At 47.0% G+C, this 17,864-nt stretch overlaps 2 protein-coding genes across 23 annotated transcripts in view; one reads left to right on the forward strand and one right to left on the reverse strand.

Annotated features, from left to right (window-relative positions):
- Nucleotides 1-8,795, forward strand: part of MAPK8IP3 (mitogen-activated protein kinase 8 interacting protein 3) — a 71,011-nt gene extending 62,216 nt beyond the window's left edge. For all 21 annotated transcript variants that reach the window (XM_053366061.1, XM_053366064.1, XM_053366067.1 and 18 more), the window contains 4 exons: nucleotides 1,496-1,534; nucleotides 3,593-3,775; nucleotides 4,213-4,356; nucleotides 5,852-8,795. In XM_053366061.1, coding sequence (XP_053222036.1) covers nucleotides 1,496-1,534; nucleotides 3,593-3,775; nucleotides 4,213-4,356; nucleotides 5,852-5,973 — 488 coding nt within the window. In that variant the 3' untranslated portion in view covers nucleotides 5,974-8,795. The remainder of the gene's footprint in view (nucleotides 1-1,495; nucleotides 1,535-3,592; nucleotides 3,776-4,212; nucleotides 4,357-5,851) is intronic.
- A 3,498-nt stretch (nucleotides 8,796-12,293) lies between these two features.
- NME3 (NME/NM23 nucleoside diphosphate kinase 3) lies at nucleotides 12,294-17,176 on the reverse strand. Of its 2 annotated transcripts, XM_053366082.1 has the most exons (5): nucleotides 17,053-17,176; nucleotides 15,854-15,984; nucleotides 14,389-14,490; nucleotides 13,780-13,892; nucleotides 12,294-12,487 (listed from the first exon to the last, which is right to left on the reverse strand). In XM_053366082.1, exons 1-5 carry the CDS (start codon nucleotides 17,093-17,095, stop codon nucleotides 12,370-12,372), a joined length of 507 nt encoding a protein of 168 aa, XP_053222057.1. In that variant the 5' UTR covers nucleotides 17,096-17,176; the 3' UTR covers nucleotides 12,294-12,369. The 2 variants fall into 2 exon arrangements, with proteins under 2 accessions (XP_053222057.1, XP_053222056.1); XM_053366081.1 differs by lacking the exon at nucleotides 17,053-17,176 and having other exon boundaries at nucleotides 15,854-16,036.
- Nucleotides 17,177-17,864: the final 688 nt, after the last annotated feature.

The following is a 17,864-nucleotide window of genomic DNA, read 5'->3' on the forward strand; positions in this document are numbered from 1 at the left end:
CCTCTGTATGTGATTTTCTCAAACCGCTTCTCCCTCCTAGCAAGAGGATTTTCTGTGTGTGGATTCCAGCCCTTCACACAAGCTGACCCAAATCCAGCAGACTTTGTTTTTAAAGCTTGCATTCATCCAGCTCTTAACTTGTTGCAGTGAAGCTTGCGCAACGAGTATCTATTGCAGATTGTGCTTATCACAGAGGCAAATGTTAAGCTTACATGCAAATGCATCTAAAGAAGGCCCATTGGTTATTTTTTAAAAAAATGAAAAGTAAGTGTCACATCCCTATTAGTTCTACTCCGAGTAGGCCCATTGGCATTACTGGACCTAACTTAGTCATGCTCATTCATTTCATTGGGTCTACCCTGAGAAAACTAGGGTCTACCTAATTGAAGACCACCCAATGGGTCTACTCTGGGTGAATGTTAGATGGATACAACCCAGATTTGGAATGCATGATTTGAAAGGGGGGCTAGTGTGGGAATGTGCTTAATTCCACCTCCCCAGTGTCTTAATGCACAACTGCTTTTCCCTCTGTAAGGGATTTGAATACAAACATCTGCAATGCCACATGCATAATGCAATGTAGATTTTCTATTTTTCTGTACCTGACTTCCCAAGGCCTTTGTATTTTTCCAGTATGTCTTTTTTGTGACATTCTGCAGCTCACAATGTTTTCAGAATGGAGTCCTCTGCAAAGTAAGTTAGCCATGAGACACCAGTGTGGTGTGGCAGCTGAGTGAGGTGGTGCAAATAATGTGGTTGGTCATAGGTTTAGAGATCTAGAGACAGCTCTGAGCACAAAGGTTCCCAAACTATGGGACACAAACTCTCCGAGATCTGCAAAAGAGGTGCGTTGGGTTTTTTCTCAGACCAGAGATGAAGTGGACATGTAGGGGGAAAGAGTTATGATATTTGTTTGAAGGAACTTGGGGCAAGGCAATAAACTCTAAGAGATCTGTTCCCAATCACAGTAGAGAGTTCTGGACTAGACATACAAGGAGCCTGAACTGGTTTAAGGCAGCATTCTCTGTTCCTAAATCATGATGGGTTTGGGGCTAATGCCAGTTTTCTGGTCTTCTGTCATTTGGCAAGTCCAGTGGAATGTGCCCTCCTGTCCTCTAGGGGGCATGTGTTCCATCAGAGGATCCATGGAGAACAAGGGATGGGTCCCAGTCACTGCATGTGGCTTCCCACCTCAGATGTGACACCTATTGGTGCAAAATGGAGGTGCAAAGCAGTACTCTGGGTGGATAATTCTCTGACTTCTAAGCACCTGTTGCTGAGACAGCATTTAGTATCAAGTTTCTTAATATTTTATTATTTGGCTGTAATGCTGTGCCATTTGTTAAAAGAAACGTATGCATTTTTGCAAAGGAACTAAATGTCAATGTGCTCCTTTTGCTGCTGCTTCCAGTAACTGCTGTTTTCTTCTCTTCCCCAACTTGTGGCCTCTGTTCCTATTTTCCCCTTCCTGCTCTCCCTCGCTTCCTCCTCCTAGCTGTAGTCCTCCACCGAGGTCAGCTCCTTGGGCTCAGGGGTAAGTCCAAGACCTCTTTCCATCTAGATTCCAGATGCCATCCTATATCTAACCCACTGACTTCTCCATCCTTTAATCCATCCGCTCACTTTTCTTCCTCTGCCTATTCATTCATTCACCTCTATTTTCATTTGAAATTGCCAAAAAAATGTAAGATTGGAAATGTTCTTGTGAATCCATGTTAGGAATGTTGAGCAGATCATCACTTCTGAAGGTCCCCCTTGCATGTTAAAGTTTCAGAACCTTTAAACCAGTTCCTTTCTGCTTCTATCTCATGATGAAAGAAGTGATGAAGCAGAAATGTGGTCACATGCCTAGGAATTTTTAACATAGCTATACATTTAAACAGAACAAATTAAAAACAAAACCTCCCACAAGTAGCTCTTGAACCACTTCAGAAGACAGATTGGAAATTGCATGTGAGGACAGTGACATCCCTGCCACTGGCAAAACAGTGCTGAGTGCTCCTGGGTTTCCCCCATTCCAAACATGTCAAATGATTTGAAATATTTGAAAGTGCAGTTTGAAAGCACCCCCGGGTGCAAGTAGATAAATAGGGACCGCTTACTAGCGGGAAGGTAAACGGCGTTTCCATGTGCGGCTCTGGCTCGCCAGAGCAGCGATGTCACGCTGGCCATGTGACCCGGAAGTGTCTCCGGACAGCGCTGGCCCCCGGCCTCTTGAGTGAGATGGGCGCACAACCCTAGAGTCTGTCAAGACTGGCCCGTATGGGCAGGGGTACCTTTACCTTTACCTTTAACCCAGCCACTTTTATTTTGAAAACAAAGCTGAAGCTGACATGGGGCCCCCAATCTGGAAAATATCCATAATCCAGATTGGGTGTCAGTTTCCTGTTTATAATCACTCCCTTCCTGGATGTGATTTGCCCCCAAAGGTACATTTTGCAGTGAACTGTGGCTTAGGGTGGCAAAAAGCTGGGGTGGGGAGGGTAGAATTTCAGCAGGAAACTCATCAAGATGCTTTCCAGACTGCAGTTGCTTTTCTTCAAAAAATACAACCAGCCAATTTAAGCATGCTTTTACAGACCCCTGTGTAATGTAACTCTGGGTCAGTTCAACAAGCCTCCTGCAGAATAGCTCCCCTCCCCACTGGCAGAGGAAGGGGGTGTGGTAGGTGCGGTCTGCCCCAGGTGTCATCCCTGAGGGGGGGTGACATCGCCCCCACCCCCCTGGGATGCTAGCCCCGCCCCCGCAGGCAGCTAGCCCTGCCTCCAGGTACACAGTATATGCACTGCTCCGGGTGCCAGAGCAGCTAGCTCCACCTCTGCCCCTCCCCCACCTTCTTGGAGCTCTCCCTAGCAGAACAAAAGGGACATTTTTTAAAAAATTGAAAGCAATGAAACCACTTCCAGACCAGCCACATTTCTCTTTACAAGTGTTAAATATGCCTTTGGAAACCTTTGTCTCAACTCATGGAGCTATACTTCCCAGGGTTTTCTGGGGAGAGAAGAGACGGATTCTTTATTATGTGGTCCTAGTCCTGATAGAACCAAACAAAATAAAACCAACAACCATATAAGTAGAATATCATAACATACAAAATACATTAGAATGGGTTGTAATACATTGGTGATATAAAATATCAGGGATATCCAAGTCTGCTCCTTTTAGAAAAACTTGATGCAAGAGAGGAGAGAAACAAACATATTTATCAACACACAGTGCTCTGTAGGCTCCACCTCAGGATATGGCTCTAAGTAAATCTTTTTATACTAATTACCCCCAGTCTGGGGAGATGTTTATTCTCCAGGAGAACACCGTAAGATCTAAAATGTACTAGCTTGAGCTATGATCCGAAATCTTAAAATGAGATGTTATTTTTTCAAGGGTAGGCGACATTTTAAAAGTTGCTAGGAGCAGACCAGATTGTCAAGCCAGATGTTACTGGACTTTCCCTCTGACAGTTGGACAGGAGAAGGAATTCATGGCACTAACGCTTTGTAGGATAATTAAACCAGTTTAGCCATGTGTGGTGCAGTCAGCCCTTACATTTCCCCCTCCTTATTGCTTGCTTTTAATTTGTGTGTGTTGCCTTCAGCCAATAAGACATCCCCAACATCTGGAGAAGGGAACCGGCCTGGCGGGATCATCCACGTGTACGGCAGTGACGACAGCAATGACAAGTCTGCCAGCAGTTTTATCCCTTACTGCTCCATGGCTCAAGCCCAGCTCTGCTTCCATGGTCACCGTGACGCGGTCAAATTCTTTGTCTCTGTGCCTGGTAAACAGAACATCTAAAGTACTCCGTGAATGCCATTCTGTCAGTGCATCGTGACGCTGAGAGCTTATTGTGAAACCTGAAGGCTTATGCAGAATTTTGAGGCTCTTTCCATTGCAATGGCCTTTCCTATGATGTTCAAGAACATCTTAAGAATCGCCCTGCTGGATCAAGTCCAGGGCATAGCTATCTGGCCCAGCATCCTTTTCTCACTGGGGTCAACCACATGCCCCAGTGAGAAACCCAAAAGGACTTGAGTGCAAACAGCATTCTTGCCACGGGTGTTTCCCAGTAACTTTTGGGGCCATTCTGCCAGTGACATTGGACATAAGACCCATCAGGATGATAGTAGTGTTGATAGCCTTATCCTCTGTCATTTTGGTTGCCCAAAGCTCAGTAGTATATCTCAGCTGCTCAGAACAAGCTCTGGATTCTTTCAGGTAACGTTCTGGCAACACTGAACGGGAGTGTGCTAGACAGCCCCTCCGAGAACCCCAGCACGGCCACCATCGAGGCTGAGGGCCAGAAGCTGAAGAACGTCCTGGTGCTCAGTGGTGGGGAAGGGTACATTGACTTCCGGATTGGTGAGTTCTTTTACATATATATCCTCATTGTGCAGAGCAGCTGTGAGTAAAGGACAAGCTAGCATAGAGGTGGCTAAGGAAGAAATTTCTATTATTATTTATTGAATTTATATGCCGCCCTATACCTGGAGGTCTCAGGGCTTTTCACAGAATAAAATCAAGATATGAAACCACAAAATATCTAATAAAAATAAAACAACAACCCAATAGCCCCCTCCAAAAAACCCCACATTTTAAAAGGGCATAGGATGTAAATCGGATCAACCAAAGGCCTGGTTAAAAAGGAACGTTTTTGCCTGGCACCTAAAGGTGTGTAATGAAGGCGCCAGGCGAACTTCCCTGGGGAGAGCATTCCACAGATGGGGAGCCACTGCAGAGAAGGCCCGTTCTCCTGTTGCCACCCTCCGGACCTCTCAAGGGGGCAACACACGAAGAAGGGCCTCAGAAGATGATCTCAGGGTCCAGATAGGTTCATATGGAAAGAGGCGGTCCTTGCAGTATTGTGGTTCTGAGCCATTTAAGGCTTTATAGGTCAAAACCAGCACTTTGAATTGTACCCAGAAACTAATTGGTAGCCAGTGCAGTTGGACCAGGATCAGTGTAATAATGCTCAAACCGTCTTGCTCTGATGAGCAACCTGGCCACTGAATTCTGCACTAGCTTCCAAACCGTCTTCAGAGGCATATCGCATTCATATGTACCACTTTAAGCATGTCCTGTAGTTTAGGGGTTCTGAGTTTTCCTGCCGTTGTCCTTAGCAGGTGCAAAGAGCCCTGGTTTTGATTGGGATTGCGGCAAGGACAAAGGGATGAATGGCCCTTCTCTCCATGCCATAGTCCCCCTCTGAGTCAGACTTCCCCCTCACATCATCTATTTGTTAAAAGAAAAAGCAACCACACCATGGCAAACATCCGTATCTTGTTTGGCCCTTTGAGAGTTACGGCACAGGACAGCCTGCTTCCATCCTTTCCTCTGCCACAGACTCAGCAGTTCCCCAACTCCCCTGCTTGCACAGACCACTTAGAAGTTGCTGAGAGTCTTGGTGGATCACTTAAGTGATTTTTTTTGACCTGTTGTAGCAACTGAAATGTGCTGCGCTAAATAAGGTGTGTTTTTTAATTGTATTTTTAACTGCTTCTGTAATTATCTCATTTCTTATTGTACTACAATAAAAAGAAGCAATAAAACCACAATTAAAAATCAGTATGAATATGTAATGCAGACACACCATGGACGACCTGAATCAAGCTTTCCACTCAGGAGAACTAGATGAATTTAGACCTCTCCCACTCTGCAGCTCTCCATTTGCAGAACTTGGATAACTTAGGTCTACAGAGTTGGGGTAAAGATTATAATAATGTATGCAAAGCCCTCTCAGGCATCTAAAGATGCTATGTAAATGGTACCTATTACTAATGATTGGGAGGCCTGCTTGGTGGAGCTTCGGTGCTTCCGTGTTCTTCTCTTCCATTCATTGTACAAGGTCTCTCCACAGGAGATGGAGAAGATGACGAGACGGAGGAAAACGCAGGAGAAGCCACCCAAGTCAAGCCCATCCTCTCCAAGGCTGAACGGAGCCACATCATTGTGTGGCAAGTTTCCTACATCCCCGAATGAGCTACTCTTGTCTTTTCTTTTTCTGCCAATTATAACTCTCTCCCCTCTGATCCCCCCAAACTCCCGGAATGCCAGTATGTACATACCAGAACTCCTGCATTTCTCCTACTGCTGGAAAACCGAGGCCCCAGACAACCAACCGCAGCAGCTCCTGCACTGGATAGCGGCTCCCTCCCTCATCTAACCTCCAAACTTGCAGCTTTCATCTTGGGCCTGCATGCTTTCCAAAACGGCTGGGTTACTGCCAGCTTTCCAAAGGGGGAGAACCATGGCAATGAAGGCCCCTCCGCCCCCAAGTGAGGCAACGAGAGATGCACAGGCAGAGTGGACTTGGCTTGGATGAGGTTTTCAAGACGGTCCCCTCCCTCCTTCCTTTATCTGCCTGCATGGAAGAACTAAGATGTTTGCCGGCTCTTGCCGCTGCCCACTTCACCACCACGGAGGCAGCGCTGATGGCATGCACTGGTCTGCAAACCAGGACTAGGGAGATGGATCCCATCATAGCAAAGCGAACATTCCAAGCTCGTCTCCTTCGCTGTCTCTCTATGGGACCTGCTCACAGGGGATTATCTGGGATAAATTGGGAGGTTGGGAATCCAAAAGAGCGTATGGATGCGTTTGGGAAGACTGTGGTATGGAAGTCAACAGCGGGACGTCAGTGCCCAGAGACGGACCACAGGCACATGATGGGCTTCCACCGCTGAAGCTGTTTAGATCTGGGCCTGGGCACTTAAAAGCATAACTCAAGTGGGTAGAGCATGAGACTTTTAATCTCAGGGTCATGGGTTTGAACCCCACGTTGGGGTTTTGCAGGAGGTTATGGTCCCTTCCAACTTTACACTTCTGTGATTCTATTTATGGGAGACCTCTTTGAGAGTCCCAGTGTGCCCAGTTCTGAACTCCTTAGAGGAAGGGGAAGATTCAAGCCTAACAAATATCATAGATAATAATTCAGGTGAGAGGCACAATTGGTAGACTTGAAGGTGGGGTGGGTATCTCCAGCTCTTTGTAGCAGTGGGTGGTGTGCTGATGGAGAGGAAGGCAATACGTATGTTTAGCTGGTATGTGGAGAGTCATTGAAAGAACTGGGAAGTCCTCTGCTGTTGAAAGGCCACCAAGGTGTGCTTTGTGCTCCTTTACCTTGTGCTGCTCCACTAGGGCCCCAAGGGAGACTTGGGTGTTGCATACGGCTCTCAAGAGGTATTCAAATGTATCTTGCAGGCAATTCAGGAAAGCAAGCAGTCAAGATGGAGACTAGGCCCCTCCCTCTCCATGACATATATTGAAACCAATGAAAGCAGACTTGGACTTGGGGGAGATGGAGCAAGGCAGTCGGTGGAGAGGTATGTGCTTGGGGAGGATGGGCTGGGGAAATGAAGAAACGGGGAAACGAGCTGAGAAGATGATATTGGTCCTTTGTTAAGCGGCTTCCAGAAGCAGCAAGAAAGCAGAGATGGTCTTGTTGGGAGAGGATTTTGAGAAAGCAGCACCCACAGCTGTGGCATGCAAGTTAGGGCGATGCCACTCTGCTGGCTGTTCACCCGGTTGATGGCAGGTGTGCACACTCATAACCCACATCCCACCTGTTGCTCCCCTTCTCTTGCCGCCACCCTGTCACATCCAGTGGCAGTTCCATCCCAGCCAGTGAGCCCCGTCTCATGCTTCGTGACTCGGCACCAGTGACTGGGAGTGGATTGCTGCTTGAGATGAAGTTGTAAACAGCTGGTCCTCTGGGATATAAGGAGGTTTCTGCTGTAGGCAGTTCAGAGGCTGGTGAACTTTAAAGGCTGTGGGAGGAAGCAGCAGTAAGAAGCCCAGAAATGTTAAGTGCTCTTAACGTCTTATTTAAATCTCACAGAACCTTTCACGTTTTAATTTTCTTTGAAGCCAGGGGAGACCAAGGTTTTTCAGAGAGAGAGAGAGAGAGAGAGAGAGAGAGAGACAGACAGACAGACAGACAGAGAGGGGCCAACGTCCTGGCAGTTCTTGGTAGAGTCAAAGCTTGGGACTGTCCACGTGCCCCTTTCTTTGTGCGCTTTGCAGCAGAGGGAGATTATTGCAGGCTTTTTTCTTTCTTTTTTTTCTTTTTGCATCTCTCAAGCCTCCCCTGCCTGCCTCTGTGGGCAATGTTTTCTTTCTCCAACATGCCTGAATGAGGTCTGGGAAAACATAGACTAAAAAGGAAGTCCAGTCATAGCCTGAACAGCTTGTGGGAACACTTGCCCCAATCCAGTCAACCGTACCGTGCTGTGACTTAACCCACTTTCTTGTGTGCTGAGTAGTGGCTTGGGTACGGCAAGCACCATGGCACACATATCAAATGCCTTACAGCTCCATTCCTTAACACCTGCCCACAAGCTGGACCTGTGCAGTGACCCCTACTCTATGTGTGGTTTTGTGTCACTTGCTTACTCAAAGCCACCCAGAGCCACAGAATGTACACAGAGATGAAAGAAGTATGGCAAAGGCTGAAAAGGTCTGTGGGCTCTACACAACAAACCAAGATGAAGAAAAAACAAGAAAGAGACGTTAAGTGGTAAAGCTGGTGGGTGGGGAGGACGTTGCGACTTGCAAGTCGACATTGTTGATCTCTGACCCATAATTTTTTGCCGAGAGCAGGAGAGAGGAAATCTAGGAGGCTGGTGAAGTCATTGGGGTAGTTTGATTTGAAAGAGCACAGAATGTGGTTAAGTAGCTGCAGCAAGGCTTGAGATCAAACAGGGGCTTTATTCATGATGAGAAAGAGAGTGAGGCTTACAGGGTAGGTAGCAAAGGCGGAGGGAACAGGTATCAGGAGCAGAGAATCTGCTTTGCAGGAAGAAGATTCAGTCCCTGCCATCTCCAGTTTAAAAAATGATCAAGAAGAGAGCGGGTGGTGGGAAAGACCTCTTCATAAGACTCTGGGCAGCCACTGCCAGTCAGTCTTACAGGGTACTGGCAAAATAGAAAGTCTAGCTGCTGTAAAAGCAGCTTCCTAGGTTCCATTATTTTTATTCTGTCCATTAAGTTTCCAGATTTCAGGCCACTCTTGGTCTTAGGCCTTACCCTACCAGACCTACCTGGAGGTGACACACTAGGGAGATATCAACAATTTCACTGAGCGCAGCTAACACTTATTATTTTCCATGTCACAAGGAGGTCCCCAACCCTTTGGGGTTGGCTTTTCAGTAAACAAGGAGCCAGACCGCCTCCTGATATTGCTCCTACGTAAAGGGTTTTGTTTCCCAATGCCAGCATATCCTAGCTGTTTTCTAGACTATTGATGAAATAATAGTGTGCAGGAGAGAGAAGAGCAGAGTGTTAAGACACCCTTTCATTATTCCATTCAAAACAGCAGTGCCATCAGCCAAGATTTGCTGTTCTCTTGGGGCAAGTTAGCAAGTAATACCACTAATCTATCCTGTCACATTCCCCACCACCATGCCTGCCCCACTGCTACCCCAGTGCTCTGCTCAGAAAGATGGCCACAGTCCAGGTGGAGTTGAATCTCTGTTATTAGAGGGCAAAAGACATAAAGCAGCTAACCCATCTGTGCTTGCTCTGAAGTGGGGGAGCTGGGAGCTGGGAAGGCAACAGAGGGCCTGTAGCTCACAGGTAGAATATCTGCCTTACATGCAAAAGGTCCTGGGTTATAAATAAAAGCCCTGATGTCTCCAGGTAGAGTTGGGGAAAGCTCCTGCCTGTCAGTGTAGACAATACTAAGCTAGATGGACTACTCGCCTGACTATTCTTATGCTTCCTATGTTCTTATTTTGTTCAGTCTGTTCTGGGGCTGAAATACCTTTTGGAAGGGGTGGGAGGAAACTAATGTGACCTGGAGGGCAACCTGACAACAGCAGAGCCTGGGAGGAGAGAGAAAGGGAAGTCGGGTTTTTAAAAGTGAGGACCGGTGGGGTGGGCAGCTTTGACTTAGGCACTACTTAGCAGTGGTGCAGCTAGGTGGTTTTAGACTCTGGCCTTAATGGTCTCCCAGCCCAGCAGACCTTTAGATGGGAACATGTATTGCTTCACTTACCGCATTTTTGAAGTAAGCTGCATTTGGGAAGGGGGGAGCTGCTCATTCTGCTGAGCTGGGTCTGGGTTCCATAACTTCTGCCCCCAAAGCCCTACCCTACAGCACCACGGCAGTTTAGAAGGCAAGTGTGTGGAGTCCGACAGGGTGCCATGGTTTTAAAACTGATCTACCTGTTGCCAAAAGACCTGAGAGCAGGATTACTTCCTCATGCAGAACTGAACCAAGGTATGGTCTTTTTTAAACAAAAACAACAGATACAACTGTAAAGCCTCCTGCAGTTCTCAGTTCCCAGCATTTATTAGTCAGGATACTGCTCCTTTTGCCTCCCCTGCCTACAAATATATGCCCAAAGAACCTTTCACAGTTTGAAGTTATGTTTTCATTGAAAAGAAGCACATGTTCAAGGTGGGGGGGGGACGCGGGGGGAGGGAGAGGCGTAGCTATGGGGAGAAAGCCTCACAGTGCTGGCTGTTGACTCCTGATAGCTACCTGCCGGCAAGATAAAAGCTGATTTGACTTACAGACACCTCCCCGCCACATCTCCACTGTGATGTATGTAAAGTTAACTTGTATGTTATAAAAGGAATTTTTTTAAAAGTGTCTTAAGGCCTGTCAACTCTGCTGTTTTGGTCTAAAGATGTAAAGAGACTGCTGTATGAAAAAACAACCCCACTCTCCCTATGCTTTGTCCCTTATACGCTATCCAAAAGATGACCATATCTGTTCTGTATGTAATAAAAAAAAAATGTGTTAACATCACAGGTTCAAGAGCATTGATAAACACACACTAGAAGTGGTATTTTTAAGGGGCTACTGCCATGACGTTTCTTGCATCTTTCGATGGTGCACACCCAAGTGATGGGACCGGGGGGGGGGGGGTGTCACCTGCAACAATATGGTGCAAGTATGAAGTGCCCTCGCTCTGGACTCCCAGCCAGCCAGCCATCCACACCCTTTTCCAAGATACACCACCCTGCCAGACACAGAGTAAAAACAATTGCCTTTTCCCAAAATTTATTTTACAAAAGCAAAACACAGCCAGTATTTAAAAAGTAGCCCTGTACATATTTATAGATGTAAACAATCTCCTTTGGGAAATATTTGGAAGAACAGTAACATGCAGTGGGATGAAAGATCCCAGAGGAAAACACAGGAACCATGATAGCCTAGGAACAATATTTCTCCAGCCAGGTCCCAACTTAATGGGATTTGGCTGTTTCCAGTCTATCAGAGGCCTCCAGAAATGCCAGCTTCCGCTCCCAAATCCCAGCATTCTGTTCCTACTGAATAGTTGTCAGCTGTGAATAAGATTATTTTAAAAAACAACACAGGTGAGCAGTGGTCCTCCAAATGTTGTTGGACTCCAACTCCCATCAGCCCCAGACAGCATGGCCAACAGTCAGAGGTGATGGAGGCTCCAACATCTGGAGACCTGAATATTTCCCATCCCTAAGATAAAACATGCACTAAAGCAGCTCCCCGCCCCCCATCCTGGACTATTGGAGAAAGTGGGGCAGGTATGAGACACGAGCAGCGTGAATTCTGCATTTCAAGTCATTGCCCAAAAAGAAATTGCATTCACTAGAGAGAGAGCAGGACGTAACATCAGCTGTATAAGCCCTGCTGCTCAAGCTCAGGATATTGCTAGCTGCAAGCAATTGTATTTGCTGCTGCTTAAGTAAACTGAAACAGCACAGCTCCCCTTGCTTCTATCTTATTTGATGTTTCCTTTTGGAAAGAGCAGGGGCAGGCTGGATCTGTATTTCCCCCATCCTTCCCATAGGCCAAGTTGGGAAAGTAGGAAGGGCTAGCCACCTGATGTCACAATTATGTTGGGTGGCCTGTTTTCACCTGGGTGGTTTGAAATAAAACTCTTGTGGCCAGAGGCGTGGTGCTTTGCAACCCCAAAGATGCTGCAGACAGCAGTATGCAAGCCCAAGCAATCGGCTGAATAGGATTGCAAAGTGGGGTCTGTGCCCTGTAGCTAGTAAAACTGTGACCTAACCAAGTGGGGTAGTCTTTGCAGGCTTGGATTGGGAGGCAGCAGGAAAACCACTAATGAAGCCCTTTGAAAATACATTCTAAAAGTGAGAAAAGAGAACTGGAATCCCCCTGGTGTGTGCTTTTCCATATTGGTTTAATAGCGCAGATTTCTCTAATATTGCCCCAAAAAGGCTGTAATTGGGGGCTGGGGAGGCAGGGAGAAAGGGAATTAAATTACTAGCTGTTAAACTGACATGATATGTTTGTTCAGATCTAAAATACTCCCGCCCTTTCTCTTCCCCACCCAACTCAAAAGAAGAAAGCTGAAAGGGAATGGACGGGTTTGTGCAGTGCCTTTGTGACAGCAGCAGAGGGGGCCGGGCTTCAGCTGCTCTGCCTTACTCATAAATCCAGTGATCCGCACTGTCTTCCCAGCAGGCCAGTTCATCTGTGCGGAACCAGAGCAAGATCTCTCGCTGGGCGCTCTCCACCGAATCGCTCCCGTGGATCACATTCCTGTAGGGAAAAGGAACAAGTATATCCCACGGTGCAGCTGGATGCATTGTGCCACAGTTAACTAAGTTCTTGTGCAGTCGGGCATATATGAGTACGATGAGCTAGGTTTCAACTTAGGGCTTCATATGCAAAGGTCCCAAGTTCAATTGCCAAGTACAGAAAAAGCTCCTGCCAAATTCTGGAGAGCTGCTGATAGGCCAGATGGACAAATTATGTGACTGGTCACATTCACACCATACATTTAAAGTGCTGCGATTCCACTTTAAGCCGTCATTGCTTTCTCCCAAAGACTGCTGGGAAACTGTTTGTGGTGCTGAGAGGAGACCCCTGATTCCCCTCACAGAGCTACCGTTCTCAGAGAGGTCTAATCATAAATCCCTCTTCAAAGGAAACTGGGAATTGTAGCTCTGCAAGGGGAATAGGGCACTCCAAAGAACTATCAGCACCCTTGACTAACTACAGCTCCCACAATGTATGGTGTGGATTTGGGCTCTATACAACAGCTTCTTATGTTCCTAATAGGGGAAAAGGGATGAAAAAATTCCATTTCCATTTTTATAACTTTATGCAATGATTCATCAGAGTCTTTTCTTATTTTCCAATTATTTGCTGTTTGTTTCCCACCTCCTGCTGCTTCCCTCCTGCCCCATTTTTCCCAGCTCTCTTTCTTTCCCTTATAAAAGGTCCGTTTTGCTGAGGGAGGGTGTTTGCTCACAGACAGGATGAACTGTGTTAACAGCATGTGTATTGGCAGGCAGGGACACGCTAAGAATAAACCCTGGAAGAAGCAAAAATACTCCACTTGCCTCTCAAATCTGTGAAGCTGGAGGTCATGTCTACCATTACTGGGAGGCAGTTTAATTTTGGCCCATGTTCACATCAAAATGCTTCCTTCTTACTTACAAACCCATAATTCACATTGGCCGCATCCACATGTCACAGTAAGTCCTTGTCCACCCGAATTAGCCTGATTTGGTTTGGAATTTGGTTAGATCTAGTTCACAGTCCGATCTGAAACATTTGCACTAAACAGGATTTTGATTATCTTTGCTAGACCCTATCTCCTAATGCAGAAACAAAAAGGCCTTCCTGATTTATTTATTTTTTAATCATCCTCTGATTTAGTTTCCACTCTGCTTACAGGAATGCAGCTTTAGATCATCTCAGGCAGAAAACGGCACCTGGCTGAGCCCCCATTCCTTGCTGTGGTGGACCAATAGTTGCATTGCCGGAGTCACACAAAATGGTCAGAAGAGAGAACTGCCCCAAAAGTAAACTAGGTTCTCACTCACTTGCCAACTTCAATGCAGAAGTCACCTCGGATAGTCCCAGGCTTGGAATCTGCTGGGTTAGTTTCGCCAATCATGACGCGAGCTGTCTTCACCACTTCCAGTCCCTGCCAAACCTGGGGTAAAGTGAAGAAAAAACTCCACTAGCATTCGACCTTTTGGGGACCCGAGACACACCTTTAGTCCTATTGCTCCTATTTTGGGAGCCCTTTCTTTATTTGTTGCTGCCTATTTGGACAGTGGTTGTGCTGTTGCTGGCGTCACCTGCCTTAGATCAAACCGTGACCCACTTGCTGAAAACCAATGGAAAAGGCAACCTTCTCAGTGCCAGTGGCCTTGTTCTGCTAAACCACTTGAGAAAACATTAGGAGTCCTGGGGAAGAGGGAAATGATGAGCCTCCCTCTCTTCTCAAAGAGAAAATATTTCTTACAAGGTTTCCCCCCCCCCCTCCAAGTGTTCTGCTGTCTGGGATCTTGGAGGGTAAAATGTCAGAACGTGCCAACAAGACTGCTGTTCTGTACTTGGGTATTGTTAGAAAATATAGATGCGTTAGGAGATATGGGGCATCTCAAGACCCTCACATAGCAAAATGCATTTGTTATTTCACTCACCATGGCCACAACAGGTCCAGAGCTCATGTATTTCACCAGGCGGTTATAGAAAGGACGCTCACGGAGGGCGATGTAATGCTCCTTCAACAAGTCTTCGGAAGCCTAATCAATCAATCAATCATTTTATTTGTAAGCTGCCTTTCCAAAGTCAAAATCGTATTTAAAAAAAAATACAAAATACAAACATAGCAAAAGTAGTCATAAAACAATAAACCAAACATCAAAAAGTGCACTAGTTGAAGAATTTCCACATAAATCATAGGATCCAAAATAAAGATACAAAAAATCAACATCAGCAACGCCAGCAAACAACCCCCCCCATTCCCTAAACAATACTCCAGCTTTGGTAGTTGGAGTTTGTCAGGGCCCCATCCTCCCAGGCCAAGTGGGAAAAGGCCTACAAGGCAGGAAGCAGGCCTTCCAGGATGAACATGTGGTCAAACACATGCCACAGACTTGATCAACAATGTGTAGTTCTTTAAACAATTTTGCTGATTTTTAGTATGTTTCGACTGTTTTCAGTCTTTTATTTTGTGTGTGTAAACTGCCCTGGGAACTTGCTTGAAGGGTGGGAGTAAAATCTCCTAGGGTTATGATGATAATCAAAGATCAGTCAGCATCATTATCGCCATTATTTCCCACAGAATTGTGCCCTAAGCATCTTACAACCCAGCAAACAAACCAAAAAATAGAGCCATGCAAAATTAAGACCAATTTAAAATAAAAATGATGTCAATGAATCCAGAAAATACTAACATACAATGTTAGATAAGGCAATACAAATAAGCCAACCTAATTTAATCGGTTTTAACTAGGGAAGCAGGCAGAGGCAACAACAGGCCCTTTTCCAGTTGGATTGCCCTTTCTCCACCCCCCCAATCAACTTTAAATGTTATTTTGTGGTCCTTTAAATTTGTAAACTGCCTTGGGTGCTGTGGTAGAAAGGCAGTTTATAATATCAATGAATAAACCAACAAAATATAGAGAATAACCACCAAAACGAAAATAGAATGATAGCGTGCAAAGATAATATACAACACTGGTTGCGATCAAACTGCCCTGGTGTGTAGCCTTCAACCTCCAGGTCTCTGGAGGTTGGCCTATAAGCCAACTTCCCCCAAAACACAGTCATTTCCTCCACACCTGGCATCCTATGTGAAGCAAGGTGTGTGGCAGGTAGAGTTGTGGCTAAATCAGCTGCTTCCTTACCCAATGCCTATAGAAAGCAGGACTGGACGCCTGGTGCACAGGTTGTTGTCTCTCCCCCACCATGAGCCACCTTTGACAGATGGACGGGACAACCCACTTGTCAATCACCTGGTGTCCGATGATTGACAGGTGGGTAACCCTAAGTTAGCCCACAGAATGGAGGTGGCAGGAAGATGAAGCTGTGGTCCACTGGGTCATAAAGGCTCCCCATCCGTCTCTCGACAAAGAGCTTAGGTACTCAGCCAAGTATCCTGACCTGCATGAGCTTCATGGCCACCAGTTTGAAGCCCTTCTTCTCGAAGCGTCGGATGATCTCTCCAACCAGATGCCGTTGTACCCCATCTGGCTTAATGGCCAGGAAGGTGCGTTCATTTACACCAGTGAATGCTGGGAAAGAGAGATTTAATGCATATATATTGAGGGGGGACATGCAATACATGCTGCGCAGCTGAGGAGGGGCAGGATTTCTGGAAATCACAGGTGAATACTATTGCACTCAGGTCCTGCTTTCAGGTTTCCCACAGGCAGTGCTTTTTTTTCCTCTAGAAAAATAGGTGCTGGTTGTTGTTGTTTAGTCGTTTAGTCGTGTCCGACTCTTCGTGACCCCATGGACCAGAGCATGCCAGGCACTCCTGTCTTCCACTGCCTCCTGCAGTTTGGTCACTCACCATTAAGTTTCTACAGTAAGTGCCATACTTTTTAACAACAAAAAAGAGGTTTTATCGTGTTTTTTATATTCTGTTGGGAGCCGCCCAGAGTGGCTGGGGGTGGCGCTGTGGGTTAAACCACAGAGCCTAGGACTTGCTGATCAGAAAGTCGGAAGTTCGAATCCCCACGACGGGGTGAGCTCCCGTTGTTCGGTCCCTGCTCCTGCCAACCTAGCAGTTCGAAAGCACATCAAAGTGCAAGTAGATAAATAGGTACTGCTTCAGCGGGAAGGTAAACGGCGTTTCCATGCGCAGCTCTGGTTCGCCAGAAGTGGCTTAGTCATGCTGGCCACATGACCCAGAAGCTATACGCCGGCTCCCTCGGCCAATAAAGCGAGATGAGCGCAGCAACCCCAGAGTCGGCCACAACTGGACCTAATGGTCAGGGGTCCCTTTAACTTTACCCCCTGGAAAAAGCACTCTCCACAGGCATCCAGTTGGCCACTGTGAGAACAGGAGATGGGCCCCGTTTGGCCTGATCCAATAGGGCTCTTTTTATGTTTGTGTGTTTTTATCTGGAAGACACCAGGTTGGCGAAAATTGACTCAGCCAATTGGGGCCGAGGGCGTGCGGGGTGGAGGGCAGGCACAGGGCGTTGCTTCCCGATGGAAAAAGAAACAGATATGCAAACCCAGTACGTATGGCTAATTCAGCATGACCCAGCTACAGAGAGAGGGAAGGGCTGGTGAGGCACCCCCAGATCTCAGCCTGCAAAGGGGAGCCACCCCCAGATCTCAGCAACGCTCACCTGTTTGGAAGATGCTGGCAAACAGGGCCAGCAGGAAGATCATGGCGTTAGCAGCGGCAGCGGCAGCAGCAAAGACGACCCATAGAGCGAAGGGAAGAACCTGGGAGGACGCGCGCGCCGGTCGGCAGCGTGGATCGGGAGCGCGCACGCTGATGACGAGAGGGGGAGTCTACTCAAGGGGAAGTAGCAGCACCAGCAGCGGAAGAGATGGGAAATTCCGCTCCTTTCTAAGGCTCCGATCCTGAACACACTTACCTGGAAGGAAGTCCTTTTGGGCATCTGAGCAGTCATAGAGAGGATTGTGCTCTGACGCTGGTCTTTTTACTGGCGGCGTTTCGCTTTCGCAAATCTCCAAACGACGTTTAAAAGTCCTGTGTAAGTCAGTGGAGCAGACAGGTTTTCCTGTGCCATTTCATTACTCGGATACCTTTGCTGAAGCAACGTCTTGAAAACAAACGAGCCGCAGCAGCAACATTTTGCCCGGTGAACCTGAACCAGAATTAACCCCACTTCGAACCTGCAATGTGAATCGTACATTGCTGTGTAGCTGAAGTCGCTGTGTCTCAGCCACGGCCCGCCCTCCCCTCCTTTATTTTCAACCGAGGGCGGTTGCCATAATCCGGTTATTGCTTTTAAATCAGGAACGGGGAGCCCATCCCCTGCCCCACGTTGTTTGAGTACAAGTCCCATCATCGCTGGCCATCGGGCCACGCTGACTGGAGCTGACTCGCAAGTCCCAACCACACATTGTCACTCTACACTTTTCTTATTTCTATGCTGCGGTTCTCTCACACACATCCCCGCCCCACTTC

The sequence above is a fragment of the Podarcis raffonei genome, chromosome 14 (assembly GCF_027172205.1).
Source record: "Podarcis raffonei isolate rPodRaf1 chromosome 14, rPodRaf1.pri, whole genome shotgun sequence".
Taxonomy (NCBI): Eukaryota; Metazoa; Chordata; class Lepidosauria; order Squamata; family Lacertidae; genus Podarcis; species Podarcis raffonei.